Source organism: Peromyscus californicus, unplaced genomic scaffold (assembly GCF_007827085.1).
Source record: "Peromyscus californicus insignis strain IS unplaced genomic scaffold, ASM782708v3 Scaffold_6__1_contigs__length_162567912, whole genome shotgun sequence".
NCBI lineage: Eukaryota > Metazoa > Chordata > Mammalia > Rodentia > Cricetidae > Peromyscus > Peromyscus californicus.
The window spans coordinates 161,360,693-161,374,934 of NW_026294584.1; the positions used below are offsets into that span (position 1 = coordinate 161,360,693).

Genomic DNA, 14,242 nt, shown 5'->3' on the forward strand with positions numbered 1-14,242 from the left:
TAGGGTTGCAGAGAGGAGTGGCCTTAGGTAGACATCCTACTATTGTTTTGCTAAATGAGCTTATTATCAAAGTACCTTCTAAATACCTATGTTTATACCCACAGATTAGTACTACCTTCAACCTTGGTCAGAGAAGCCTTTTGCAGTGGGCAGCAGTCAATGCAGAGACTCCTAACTGGTCAGTGTTTAGAGTGACTATTGAATGCTCAGCTCTAAATGGGACATATATAAATCAACTCCTTCAAAGCTCAAGGAATAGCCCAAAGGTAAGCACAGAAGATGGGGAGGAGAGCCATGAAACACTCTCTTCTGGACATGACAAAGCTCTTGCACTCATGAACTCACAGAAGCTATGGTGACCTACAGAAATTCAAGCTAGTCAATATCCCAACATGGATGATTAAGGGATTTATGAGGCTCTACCCCTAGCTGGAGTTATCAGCAACTGATAGCTGCTGGAGGTGCTGGGTGGAGGGAACACATCACTTTTCTCGTGACTGCTAGATTGCTTTTTCTCTAGTAAATGGGTAAATGGTCCCACACTCATACACATGCAGGCAGCACTAACTAAATGCTGTGGTTTATTTTTAAAAAGAGGATGAGAAAATGAAGGGGAGACTGGGAAGTATTAAGGGCTACAAGAGACAATGGGAAGGGGGAACTTGAACTGGATATGATCAAGATATACTATACATGTAAGAAATTATCAAAGAATTAAAACTACCCTAAAAAAATAAAACAAAACAGCTCATACTTGCATAAAGTTACAAGTTCCTTGAATCTGGGTCATGAGGTCCTGCAGCTTTTCTTTCCTCAACAGGGGATCCTTTGGAAAGGCAGAGGAAGAGTCTATAGGCTGAGGTACAGACTTAGGCACCTACAAGACAAACCCACCAAGTGTGAGTCTCAATCAGGAAGCTTACTTTACTATTACATCTTCAGAAATCAAATGTAAATACTATTTATTAGACCTAACACAGTAAGAATTCTTACATAAATCCATTTTCCAATTCATTTGTTTTCCCCTTTCGAATCAACTTTAATGAAAATCTTTCTAAAAAATTAAGCATTCTCTTTCTTAAAGGACCTTCTTTTAAAAGTGTTTCATTATATAGATAGTTATTATCATTTGCTCTCTGTGATAAGAAGTTACTGAGGAGCCGGGCGGTGGTGGCACACACCTTTAATCCCAGCACTTGGGAGGCAGAGCCAGGCGGATCTCTGTGAGTTCGAGGCAAGCCTAGGATACAAAGTGAGTTCCGGGAAAGGCGCAAAGCTACACAGAGAAACCCTGTCTCGAAAAACCAAAAAAAAAAAAAAAAAAAGTCACTGACTATGACACATACCAGCTTCTCATCAAGGCAAAAATTGCTATTAAATATGCATCCCATTTTTAAGATACATATGATTTCAGAGTCATTAAAATATTTATAAATACATATATATCCATATACATATATACACAATCCACATACAAATATCCATTTGCAATATGCACACAATAGGATTGAGGAAATACTTTATTATATTTAACTTAAAAAGTATACTCTTGGAGGCTGCTGCTGCTGCTTAGAGGCTCTCATGATAAATTGGTAGACACCTTGAATTTACCCTAATTAACATTTACAGTTGTCGCTTCTTTTTTTAAAAAATCTTTATGTGTATGGATGTTTTGTCTCTGTGCAAGTGTGTGTGTGTTATGGTATACCATTGATGTGCTTGGTACCTGCAGAGGCTAGAAGGCATCAGATAGCCAGAACTGGAATTACAGGTGTTGTAGCTGCCATAAGGGTGCTGGGAATCAAATCACAGTCTCCTCAGGAAGAACAGCCAGTGGGTGAGTGCTCTTAACCACTGAGCCATCTCTCCAGTCTTTAGCCATATTTTTATAGCTGAGATCAGCTGTTCATAGAGAAATGAGTGCCATCTTAGTTACTGAAAGAGCCTAAAACTTTAACATAATGGTACCTGTGCCATAAAAGCAAATTCAGTATGTTTGGCCTTTTATAACTAAACAGCCTTAGTTTTTGGTATCATTCAACAAAAATCATGAGATCAACATTCTACTATGGTAAAGGCTCAAATACCCAGCAGATTTACAAATTAGGGGGGACTTGTGGACTTTTTTGGTTTTCTGGGGTTTTTTTTGGGGGGTCGTTTGTTTTAAGACAGGCTTTCACTATGTAGCACTAACTGGCATGGAACTTGCTATGTATAGACCAGGCTCGCCTCAAACTCTCAAATTAGAGTTCTGTTGTCTTACTGCTTTATTTGGATAATAAAATGGGGTTTTTAATATGCATCTGGAAAACAGCAATCATACAATTACTACTAGATATTATAAATTAATGAAGTGTGGCTGTCAATCTTCTACAAGGGCAGGAATAAGATAAAATATTAGCACTTGAAGAGAGGAAAAGAAAAGAGAAAGAAAAAGCCAGGAGTAGTGGCACATACCTCCAATGCCAGCACTGAGGAGGCAGTGGATCTCTGAGTGTTTGGTTTTGGGGGTTTTTTTTGTTTTGTTTTGTTTTTTGTTTTTGTTTTGATCTCTGAGTTTAAAGCCAGACTGGTCTATATAATGAGTTCCAAGCCAGCCAGAGCTGCATAATGAGATCATCTCAAAAACAAAAACAAAATCCAGGTGTGGTGGCATACACCTTTAATCCCAGTACTCTGGAGGCAAGTGGACCTCTGAGTTCAAGACCAGCCTGGTTTACAAAACAAGTTCCAGGACAGCCAGGGCTGTTACACAGAGAAACCCTATCTCAAAAAAGAAGAAAAAAAAAAAGACAAATTACTCTAAAATTCTCTTTCTATAAGGCAGCACTGAAAGGTAGTTTTGTTTATTTATAAAACGCAATGTTTTGACTTCTCCAAACAAAATGATTCTTCATACTATTAGATTACCAAAGCCTTGATCAGAAAGTTCCTAGCTGAACAGAAGGTAGTTAAAGGTCAATTACCAAGCTGGGATGGAGAGCCTTGGGAGTTAAGTCTTTAATAAACAAAGTGATGACACGTCTGCTTCATAAGCAATATTAAATAATTTATAATTTAAGAACAAGCAATACTAGCTGAGATTAGACAAAGATCATTCCTTACAAACCTCACATCCTGAGAGAGATTTATCATCAACAGGATGAGGCAGACATAGAAATCTACTCACATCTTTGGGTTCTACATTTAACTTCCTGGGCAGGAGCTGGTCATTTGGTAACAGGCCTGCCGAAGCTGCTCCCCAGGACTTTAGAGAAATCTGTGACTGTGGTGCTAAGGAGTGTTTCTGGTTCTCAGCGTTGTTTTCCCAGGACATCGGAGTTCCAGGCTTCGTTGAATCCTGTTCTCTGCACATAGGAGTGGTCCAGGACTTGCTGCCGCTCTGTTCATTCTGCACAGAGACTGTCCAGGATCCAGGAGGTAGCTTCTTTGGATCTTGTTCATTTTGTGGCTGAACCACCCATGGCTTTGGTGTTTCCTGTATGTTTTGCTCTTTTTGAGGGCTGCCCACTTTGGACTTAGGGGTTTCTGACTTCCGCTGACTGACAGGTATCATAGAAACCTGCTGCTTCTGCTCTTCCTGCAATGTTGACCTGAGATTCCCCTGATCTAAGGAAACCATAGGCTTTGATACCTCCTGGGACTTAACAGAAGACTCCCAAGGCTCCAAGGACTCCTGCTTCTTCTCTTGACCATCTGGTTCAGGAAGCATATTCCAGCATTTGAGGAGATTTGGTTTTCTAGCATAATCTGCTTCCCAAGATCGTTCATTTTCTTGTTTTCTTGAATAATTTACTTCTGTCATATAGCGTCTGTTAAGAAACTAAGCCAGAGAAATAAACAATGTGCTTCAGGCTTCAAATGCATAGACTTTGAATATAATGTTTAACTCTATTAGTATTCCTACGTCTATCAGTCTCACATGAAAGTATGTGACATGAAAGTCTTTCCTTACCCTATTTGAAGAAACTGGACTATTTCCGTATCTACTCTTTCTTCCTCATTTAACAGAAATGTAAACTTTGACACTTCAAAAGTAGGAATTTGTGACCCATTTAAGACTAGAAGGAACTACACGTTATAGTACCACAATCACTTTATGTAGTCCCTTTACCAAAGCAATTTTGTCTTTGCTAGTCCAAGGGTCTTTCCACACACCTGTTACCCTCCTTTAAAAGTCACAGCCAGGATAGTTCAATTACAGAAAATTAGCTGTATGTCTCCTCAGTTCCCAGGTTTTCTCTATTTCCCTTACATATCTATTATATTGTGCATCTGTTTCTCCAATTCTTTTCAGCTTCCACAAATTTCAATGTCACTTAAAAAGAGTAAACACTCTCTTCTGCTACCAATGTAAATCCGGTAACAAAATTCTATACATCCTTAAAATCTAATGTAAGGATTTAAAACAGCAATAGCTAATGCTAAAGAAGTTACTATGTATCAGACTAGCCCCTTTAGCCTTCACAGTTACACCAGGTATCATTCTAGTCTTCACTCCATAGATGAAAACAATCCAGCCAGACACTAAGCTGCAAGGCAGGATTCAAGTTCAGTCTGTCTGCCCAAACCTCAGACTCTAAAGCCACAGTAAGAGATGAAAACTGTAACCAACTTCAGCAAAGAACCTGACCACTTCTCACCTCCTGCGGTTGTATCTCTGGCTGTACAAGTTCCACAGGAGATTCTGAGAAGATAAAAGAATTATAAATAAATACAAATTCTAAGTTTTTAGCCTGATTATAGTTGTAATTCATTCCAGTAATAAATTTCAAAGGACTCAGAAGAACAAATTAATAAAATTAAATATATTCATAGCAGGACTGTAACATGAATCTTAAAAGGTCTTATTAATATATAAAGAAAAAAAATACCCGGAGCCAGGTATTGGGGTGAATTCTGAAAGGAGAACAAGCCACAGCTAACCTCATTTCACCAACTTCTCAGCCAATCGTGTCTCCTCAAAATGGAAGCCTCTGAGTCCTCATCCTAATGGATCTCTGTTGAACTGCTCAAAAGCCTAAATGCTTAAAAGCCTCTAGTTCCTGGTCCTCACACCTTATATATCTTTGTGCTTCCTGCCATCACTTCCTGGGATTAAAGATATGTGTCACCATGCCTGGCTGTTTCCAGTGTGGCCTTGAACTCAGAGATCTGGATGGATCTCTGCCTCCCAAGTGATAGGATTAAAGGCGTGAGTGCCACCATTTTCTGGCCTCTTTATCTAGTGGCTGTTCTGTCCTCTGACCCCAGATAAGTTTATTACAGTACACAATATACTGGGGGACACAATATCACCACAGCAGGACTATTCCAACTATTGTTTATTGGTCATAAAGATGTGGAGGGCCTGAGGTTTGTAGCTCAGTGGTAGAGTACTTGCACAGCATGTACTGAGGCCTGAGGTTTGATCCTCAGCACAAAAAGGAAAGAAAAAAGAGAATAGATTCTAAGGATAATTGTAATTGAAGCTAGTATTTCATGAGATATTTATTGAAGTCAAGTTTCCTTTTGATGTTTTTTTTTGTTTGTTTTTTTTTTGTTTGTTTGTTTTGTTTTTTTTCCCTGAGCCAGGGTTTCTCTGTGTAGCCCTGGCTGTGTAGGAACTCACTTTGTACTCCAGGCTGTCCTCAAACAGAGTTTGAGTCAGAGTTACAATATTCCAATGAATAATAGGCACACACTATGGATGTTCTACCTGGTTTGGAATAGGGTTTTATTGTACATGTAAAATAAAATATATGCAACTTTAACATTACTTTTACAATTTTTTAAAAACTGTAGTACCAGTTTGTTAGGAATGACATACAGCATAACTTGAGTGAAATCTTCATGAAGGAATTTTGTAATTTAAAAATACTTAAGTCAGTTATGGTAGCTCAGGCCTGTGATTCCAGCCCATGGGGGTGTGGGGGGACTAAAGCAGGAGAATAGCCAGTTTAGACTGCCTGGGCTATTTAGTGAGACCTGGGTTCCACTTAACCAACCAAATAGAATAACAAAAACCTCAGCACTTGAAAAATAGAACAAGAGCTCAGGACAGTCCTTACTACAGAAAACCTTGTCTCAACCAAACAAAAAGAAGTTAAACTGTAAATTACAGCAATCTGTTTTATCTCTTTTTAACATTTTATTTTTAATTTTTGTGTATATTTGTGTGTCAAAGTGCAGTTCCAAAAGAGGCCAGAAGAGGGCATTGGATTCCCCTGGAGCTGAAGTTACAGGCAGTTTTAAGTTCCCCAACCAGGCTGCTAGGAATCAAATGTGAATCAAACGTGAACAGGAGCAGTACATACTCTTAACCACTGAGCAATCTCTCCAAACCCTAGTAATCTGTTTTCTAAACCTGTGGGAGCCCACAGTGACTCAGCTTGAAGCTGAAGTCCATTCTGACCCAAAAGAGTTCAAAGCTTGCTTGCTGTGAAACAAACTCAGGGCTTGCTTGGTATTGACCAGAAGTCCTCCCAGCACTGATTTTCTGTCTCCATCTATTCTTCTGTCTCTGTTTTTTCCTCAGCCTCACACCCTATTCAGCTACCCTAGTCGACTCGTCAGCTGGCTCCAAAATAAACCTAGGCTTATCTTACAACAAATAAAAACCTCCATTCATACAGAATTCAACAAACTAAATCATTTCAAGATGATGGTCCTAAAATGCAGTAAGAAATGCAACCTCTATAATGGAATGTATGTCATGAAAGCAGAAAGGCACCACCAAGAGGGAGTACAAGAGTTATTAGGAACAAAGTATTATGATAGATGTATAAAAATGAAAATGACATAGTTTAACCCATTTCTTTGTATGCTAAGCAAAAATTTAAAAACAAAACAAAACAGGAGTCCTGCTCCAAACCTATTAATTTCAGCACTCAGAAGGTAGAGGAAGGACAGTCATCCAAGTTCAAGACCAGCCTACTTTACAAAGTAAGTCCAGCCAACCCAGGCTACATAGTTATACCTTGTCTCATAAAATTAAAATAAAATAAAATAAAATAAAAAGCTAAAGAACTTAAAAGATTACAACAAACCTGACTCTTTGATAGATTCAGTCGTCGGTAACTGTTTCTTCTTTTCTGATTGCATCAGCATTTCTTCCTCTTTTTCCTTAGAACTTTTGAGAACTGGGACATTTTCAAAATAGCCTGAGTTCAGCAGTTTAGACAGCAGATCTTTCACATGTTTGTCTAAGAAAGAGTGATTAAGATTTAGTTAGCATATAATCTAAGAGTTCATTGAAAATTATGGAGAATAAGAATCTCAATGTTATCCTGCTTACAGTCAACCATCACAAGAGTGGATGGGGAACACTTGGAACTGTCTGTGCCATGAAAATAAAGAGTAATTCATCTTTACACTTATGCTGAATCAGTACAAACAGTAAAGATAAGACTAGATATTTAACAAATTACTGAAGTTTCTCTGGGTCTCTATTTTTACCATTTGAAAAATAACTAAATATCAATGAACCTAATCAAAGAGCATGACAAATCACATATTCCCTGACTGAGACTTTTTTCCACCTGTCTCCAAGATATTATAACTACCACTACTCTGTGTTGACCATTAATTAGGATCTGCAGAAATAAAAGCTAGTTCCTCCATCATGACCAATAGGAAACCTTATCTTGGACACTCCTGGTTTTGCTGTTGTTCTATTTGGTTGGTTTAGTGGAACCCAGGTCTCACTAAATAGCCCAGGCAGTCTAAACTGGCTATTCTCCTGCTTTAGCCCACCCCCCACCCCCATGGGCTGGGATCACAGGCCTGAGCTACCATAACTGACTTAAGTATTTTTAAATTACAAAATTCCTTCATGAAGATTTCACTCAAGTTATGCTGTATGTCATTCCTAACAAACTGGTACTACAGTTTTTAAAAAATTGTAAAAGTAATGTTAAAGTTGCATATATTTTATTTTACATGTACAATAAAACCCTATTCCAAACCAGGTAGAACATCCATAGTGTGTGCCTATTATTCATTGGAATATTGTAACTCTGATTCGCTCTTTTCTATTTTTGTTTGTTTGTTTGTGGCTTTTTTTTCTACACAGTGTTTCTCTGTGTAATCCTAGCTATCCTGGAACTCACTCTGTAGACCAGGTTGGCCTCAAACTCAAGAGATCTGCCAGACTCTGCCTCCTGAGTGCTGGGATTAAATATATGCACCACCACCATCCAGCCTGATTCTCTCTTTTTAATTGGCTTTTTTTTTTTTCCTTTTAAACAGGTTCTCATTTTGTAGCCTAAACTGGCCTCAAACTCACAGCAATTCTCCTGCCTCGGCCTCCTGAATTCTGAGATTACAAGTATGTACCACCATGGCTATATTTTAGTCATCTTTGAGGTATTACTTATAAACAAAATTTTTCACCTATTTCAAATTCATAGCTTTAACAGATACAAAATCATGCTACCAACAAAAGAACCACAATTTCAAAGCATTTTTAACACCCACCAAATCCCCCAAGGCCCTCCCAAATTAGTCCCCTCCCCTAGCAACTTGGTGACCTTTTCTAGAATTCCATATAAATAAAGTCATACAATATATATTTTCATGTATTGCCTGGCTTCTTTCACTGAGCATAATTACTCTGAGATTCATCCATGCTCTTGCATGTATTAATGGTTTTTTGGTTTTGCTGTTTGTTTTGGTTTTGGTTTGTTTTTTTCTGAAATAAGCTCTCACTATGTAGCTCCAGCTGGCTTAGAACTCACTGTGTAGAGCAGGCTGGCCTCAAACTGGTAATGATCCTTCTGCCTCTGCCTCCCAAGGGATTACAGGCATGGACTACCAGACCTAGACATTTCTTAACTGCTAAAATTCTACTGGATGAAAAGATCATATTTTGTTTATCAATTTACTGCTGTGCATCTACACTGACTCTAATCAGGAACTACTATGAATAAACAGTATAAACAGTGTATAGAGGTACTTATGTGCACACTTGTTTTCATTTCTGTTGGGTTATAGACATGTAACTATTTGGCTATATAATAAGCATATACTTAATTTTATGAGGAAGTGCCAAAAACCCTTTTCCAAAACACTTTCTTCTTAGTTTTGTTTTGTATTTTCCAAGACAGGATTTGCCATGCTGTTCAGACTGGTCATGAATTCTTGGGCTCAAGCTACCTTCTGACCTCAGCCTCCTGATTGACTGGGACTAGAGTGCATTCTACCATGCCTGGATCAAAAATATAAATTTCCACCTGTAGTTTAAGATTTAAACAGAATTACAAATCTTGATAATTATACATACATGGGCTTACTTTTCTGTAGGTTTATGTACTTGTGTGTGGTTGCATGTGCATGTGGCTATTGGTCAATATCAGGAGTCTTCTTCAATCACTCTCTCATTAAACCTGGAGTTTGCTGATTTAGCTAGATTGGCTGGGCGGCAAGCTCCAAGGATCCTCCTTTCTTCATCTCCCCAGTGATGGGATTTCAGTCATTGCATGCCCAGTTGTTGTTGTTGTTGTTGTTAATATAGGTATCAGGAGATCAAACTCAGGTTTCATGCTTATACAGCAAGCACTTTACTAAACCATATCCCAGGCCCTAGACTTGGATATTTTCTAAAGAGGAAGAAATTAACTAAGGATGGAAATATTTATTAGCTTATAGGGAGTTTTTATGATCCTAAGCTGTGTACTTCGTATTTCATGTCTGGCAATTTGAATGTGGGCATTTGACTGTCCAAAAGACTAGACAAACCACTTGTCATTTCTTACAATGACCTACTAAATTAAGCCTTATATTAACAATGTAGGAATTTAAAGTTCTCAAATAGAACATGTACCACTATTCAGAACAGGAAACTAAACTCCAAAATGATTAAGCTAGTATTGAAACGAGAACTAGTACTTCACTTTTGTTCCCAGATCATATGGGTTGTCACTTGAAAATTTTGTTCATTGCCTTTCAGTAAACAGGAATATACAATAGCTTCTTTTAATATAAATAAAGGGATTATTCTTCCAAGGAATACAGCATTGTCAGACATGTAAATTCTGATGGACTGACACAGTTTAGACCCTCAATATCATACTGAACTTCTAGACAAAAAGTTTACTATTTACTGCCTAAGTCCAGAGTAGAGAAAACTCACATGTCGTTCCTACCACTGCTTTCTCACTACCTTCCAAAAGGTCCCAAAAGTACAAGGATGACTGCTCCATCTGGTCTTCAACACTGACAAGGAAAAGCAGCAGCAGAACAGAGTGGCTTTAGACATACACATATACATGAAGAGCTGTACAATGTACATATGAAATATAATCCATCAATAGTCAAATATGCTAATTTAACCCTTTTACTATTTGGAGCAAAATATTGAATTTTATATATATTTATCAAAAATAAATGTCTTCCTTAAAATGAATAAAAAAAGATTTTACCAAATACAACTATCAAAAAACAGACCAAGAGTTTAAGCTACCAGTGTAGTATCATTAGTTATCAAATGTGTCTCAGAAATAAAAATAAAATGGAAACACTCAAAGCTTCATTTAACTTCACTTTACAGAGGGCAGCTTATTTTTCAACATGAAAAAAGCTCCATTCCTTGAACCAACTGCAGTGAGAAGGCAGCAACCAGCAGGCAACCAACAGGTGACGATGGCAGAGCACAGGAGGGAGTGAGGCATGCCACTCTCAGGGCACCCTGAGTGTTATCCAGCTTCTTCCCTACACAAAGCTGATTTTTAGGAGGAGCTGAACTCTGTTTTCATAGCTAACTGAGTTGGACCAGTCCATATTTAACAAAGCAAAAGCATAAAGATCTGTCTGTTAGCTGATATATTCTAATACAAAAATAGTAGCTAACTGGGGAAGGAAATATTAGGTAGCCTCAATTTTGCAGTTTTAGATTATCAGTTCATTTATAACTAGTATCACAGTTAATATCTGCATAGGGTTAAGACAATGATCAAGCTCTTTTGCTTTGTTTTGTTTTGTTTTTGAGAGGTCTCACCACACCTGGTCAAGCATTATTTTTAAAATCAGTGTTATACTAAAGACAATGTTAATGAGAACATTCAAATTTACTGAATTCCTGAATGATCTATCAAATATATCTAAGTTCTCCATATTGAATCAAATTAACATTTTCTTAGTTAATTTCTAACTGCCTATAATAGAAAAGCTAAAAGTGCTACAAGTTCTATTTCAGGAAAATCATGTCACTGACTGACTTACCTCAAACCTCCATTTCTTTCAGGGCAGGTCAGTTTCGAGAATTTAATGAGGTAGTCAAGTTCTTTTGAAGGCAAATACATCGCACCATTCAAGCCCCCTTTGAAGTCTTTTTGTACATGTTCTTGTGTCAAGTTCTGTAACACATATTGAACTTGAAGTATAGTTCGAAGTTTTTTCTTCTCAGCCTCAAGTTTTAGCATGTGCTCCCTTCTCTGGGCCTTTTTCTGCGCTTTCAGTAGCTGTTAAAACAAATGCAGGTTCATATATCTCAATCACTCATGTTAGCAATTCATATATAACACAATCTAACCCCAAATACCTGGGATTAGATGATACATTTTGGAACTGAAAAACTGAACAGAGCCTGTATGTGGTGGTGCATACCTTTTATTGTAGCACTTGAGAGGCATAGGCAGGTAGAGCTCTATGAGTTTGAGACCAGTCTAGTCTTCAAAGTGAGTTTCAGAACAGCCAGGGCTACACAGAGGAGAGGAAATCTGAACTTGAGTACCAATGTGAAAATACAAATGGAAAGTTCCATATCTAATCCCATGTGATGGGTCACAGTAAAAAATGTAGGCACACTGAGTTAGGGAGATGGCTCAGTGGTTAAAGGCACTTGCCTCCAAGCCTGCCTCCCTGAGTTTAATCCTGGACTCCATATAACAGAAGCACGAGTGGCCCCCTGATCTCCACATGTGCTGTGGCATGTACACACCACCACCACCACCCAACACACACATGCAAAATAAATAAATATAAAATTAAATACAGAAGTACACTAAAAGTAGTGTATAAAATTACCCTCAGGATATGTTAAATATAATTGAATTTCATATTTAGAATTAAGTCTCATCCCCAAGATAGTTCATTTTATATGTGTAATTAATTATTCCAAAAACCAAACACTTCTAACCACAGGTATTTGGGACAAAAAATTCAACCTTTTCTTAAAAATACCCACAGCAAATGTGTTGTGCCCCCCACTTCCACCATTAAAGTTTTTAACTGAATTAGGGATTTTTCTTCAATTTTTTGTTTTGAAAATTCCGTTCATGTATAATACAACACAAACCTTAGTCACAGCTATCTCCTAATCCTTCCCTCTAGCTCACCCCATCCACCTACCCACCCCTAACATAGCAACCTTGCCAACTTTTCTTTAACCTTTTTTTTTTTTTTTCAAGACAGAGTTTCTCTGTGTAGCCCTGGCTGTCCTGTAACTCACTCTGTAGAGCAGGATGGCCTCAAACTCAGAGATTCACCTGCCTCTGCCTCCTGAGTGCTGGGATCTGCCCAGTTCATAACTATACCTTGAAGCTTAACATGTTATATAAGCAAGGTACATACCATTTAAATAAAAAGTATATTGCTAGGCATGGTAACACATGCCTTGAATCCCAGCACTCAGTAGGCACAGGAAGGTAGGTTTTTCTGAGTTCAAGGCCAGCCTGGTGTCCATAGAAAGCTCAGGACAACCTGGGCTACATAGTGAGACCCTATCTCAAAAATAATAATAATTAAGGTCTGGAGAGATGGCTCAGTGATTAAGAACATTTGTTTTTGCAGAGGACTCAGGTTCAGTCCCAACACTACATGGTCGATCACAACTTCCTGGTACTCCAGTTTGAAACTTGATACCCTCTTGTGAACTTCCTGAGCACCAGGCATATACATGGTGCACATTTATACATGCAAGTAAAACACTCAAACACATAAAATAAAAAACAAGTCTAAATTTTTTTTAAATAATAGTGTACCTGTTTCCACTAAGAAAATATAGTTTTCCCACACAGTTTTTATGATTATGTTTCTATAATATTGTTTTTTTTTTTAACAAAACAGCAAAGAAAGAAAAAATAACTCAGGATTTTTTTTCCAATAAATGGGTTACTAATACAAGTACCAATATGTTAAAGTTTATAAATGATATATCCAGCCAGGCATGGTGAAGCATGCCTAAGATTTCAGCTCTGAGAAGACTAAGGCAGAATCACAAATTTGGTATACCCGACTACATGATGAGTTCCAAACAAGCCTGGTCTACCCAGCAAGACTAAGGAAAGGGAAAAAGATAAAGAAGAAAATAAGGGGGAAAGTATAAAGAAAAGAAGCAAAACAAAAAGAAATTTTAAAAAGATGTTGTGGTTTGAAAGAAAATGGCCACAAAGGGAGTGGCACTATTAGGAATGACCTTGTTGGAGGAAGTGTGTCACTGTGGGGTTGGGCTTTGAGGTTTCTCTTGCTCAAGCTTCTCTCAGTGTGACTGTCAGTCAACTTCCTGTTGCCTCTGAGTCACGATGTAAGGACTGACAGCTCCAGCACCACATCTCCTGCACACTGCCATGCTCCCTGCCATAATGGACTGAACCTCTGAAACTGTAAGCGAGCCACCCCAATTTAATGTTTCCTTTATAAGAGTTGCTGTGGTCATGGTGTCTCTTCACAGCAACAAAAACCCTAACTAAGACAGATGTTCATAAATTCTAACTGAGATTAGAGGATTAAAAGGAAACACAAAAAATATTCAGTTGATTCCTTTCTAAGGGTACAGAAGTAACTTACTAAATTTGCTTACCAGTGGAGAAAAGAGACAATGGGAAGGGATTTTGTGAACAGGGCTGTGTTCTAAAGATGGGAAAGGCCCAGTAAGGCTTTTTCTGAGACCTAGATATGGACTGCACCAGTCACACTTCCCAAAGCTACAGGTTCTGTGTTTCTGCCTGATGGATGAAAGATAGAGGTGCTACTTCTAACTCTCCAAGACATTTCATCTTAGTATATACAAGAAACGCAAATAATTATCTGAATTGTCTTCACAACCACATATACCACATCACAGAACTGGGGAGATGGCTCAGTGTATAAAGTGCTTGCCCAAGAGCAAGTGTGAGGATTAGAATTCAGATCTCCAGGATCCACTTAAAAGCCAGAAAGGCATGGTGGCTGCCTGTAACATTAGCACTCACAAGGCTAAGATGGGAAACCTGATGAATCTGGCTACCAAACTAGCTGACAGGTAACCTCTGGATTCAATTAAGAC

General features: G+C 38.2%; 1 protein-coding gene across 7 annotated transcripts in view; it reads right to left on the minus strand.

The window, feature by feature from the left end:
- Window positions 1-14,242, minus strand: part of Caprin2 (caprin family member 2) — a 47,662-nt gene that overhangs the window by 18,756 nt on the left and 14,664 nt on the right. For 6 of the 7 annotated variants that reach the window (XM_052720649.1, XM_052720650.1, XM_052720651.1 and 3 more), the window contains 6 exons: window positions 11,200-11,438; window positions 10,112-10,194; window positions 7,029-7,184; window positions 4,644-4,687; window positions 3,170-3,823; window positions 755-877 (listed from right to left, as the gene is read on the minus strand). In XM_052720649.1, coding sequence (XP_052576609.1) covers window positions 755-877; window positions 3,170-3,823; window positions 4,644-4,687; window positions 7,029-7,184; window positions 10,112-10,194; window positions 11,200-11,438 — 1,299 coding nt within the window. The remainder of the gene's footprint in view (window positions 1-754; window positions 878-3,169; window positions 3,824-4,643; window positions 4,688-7,028; window positions 7,185-10,111; window positions 10,195-11,199; window positions 11,439-14,242) is intronic. The other variant, XM_052720653.1, reaches the window with a different exon arrangement.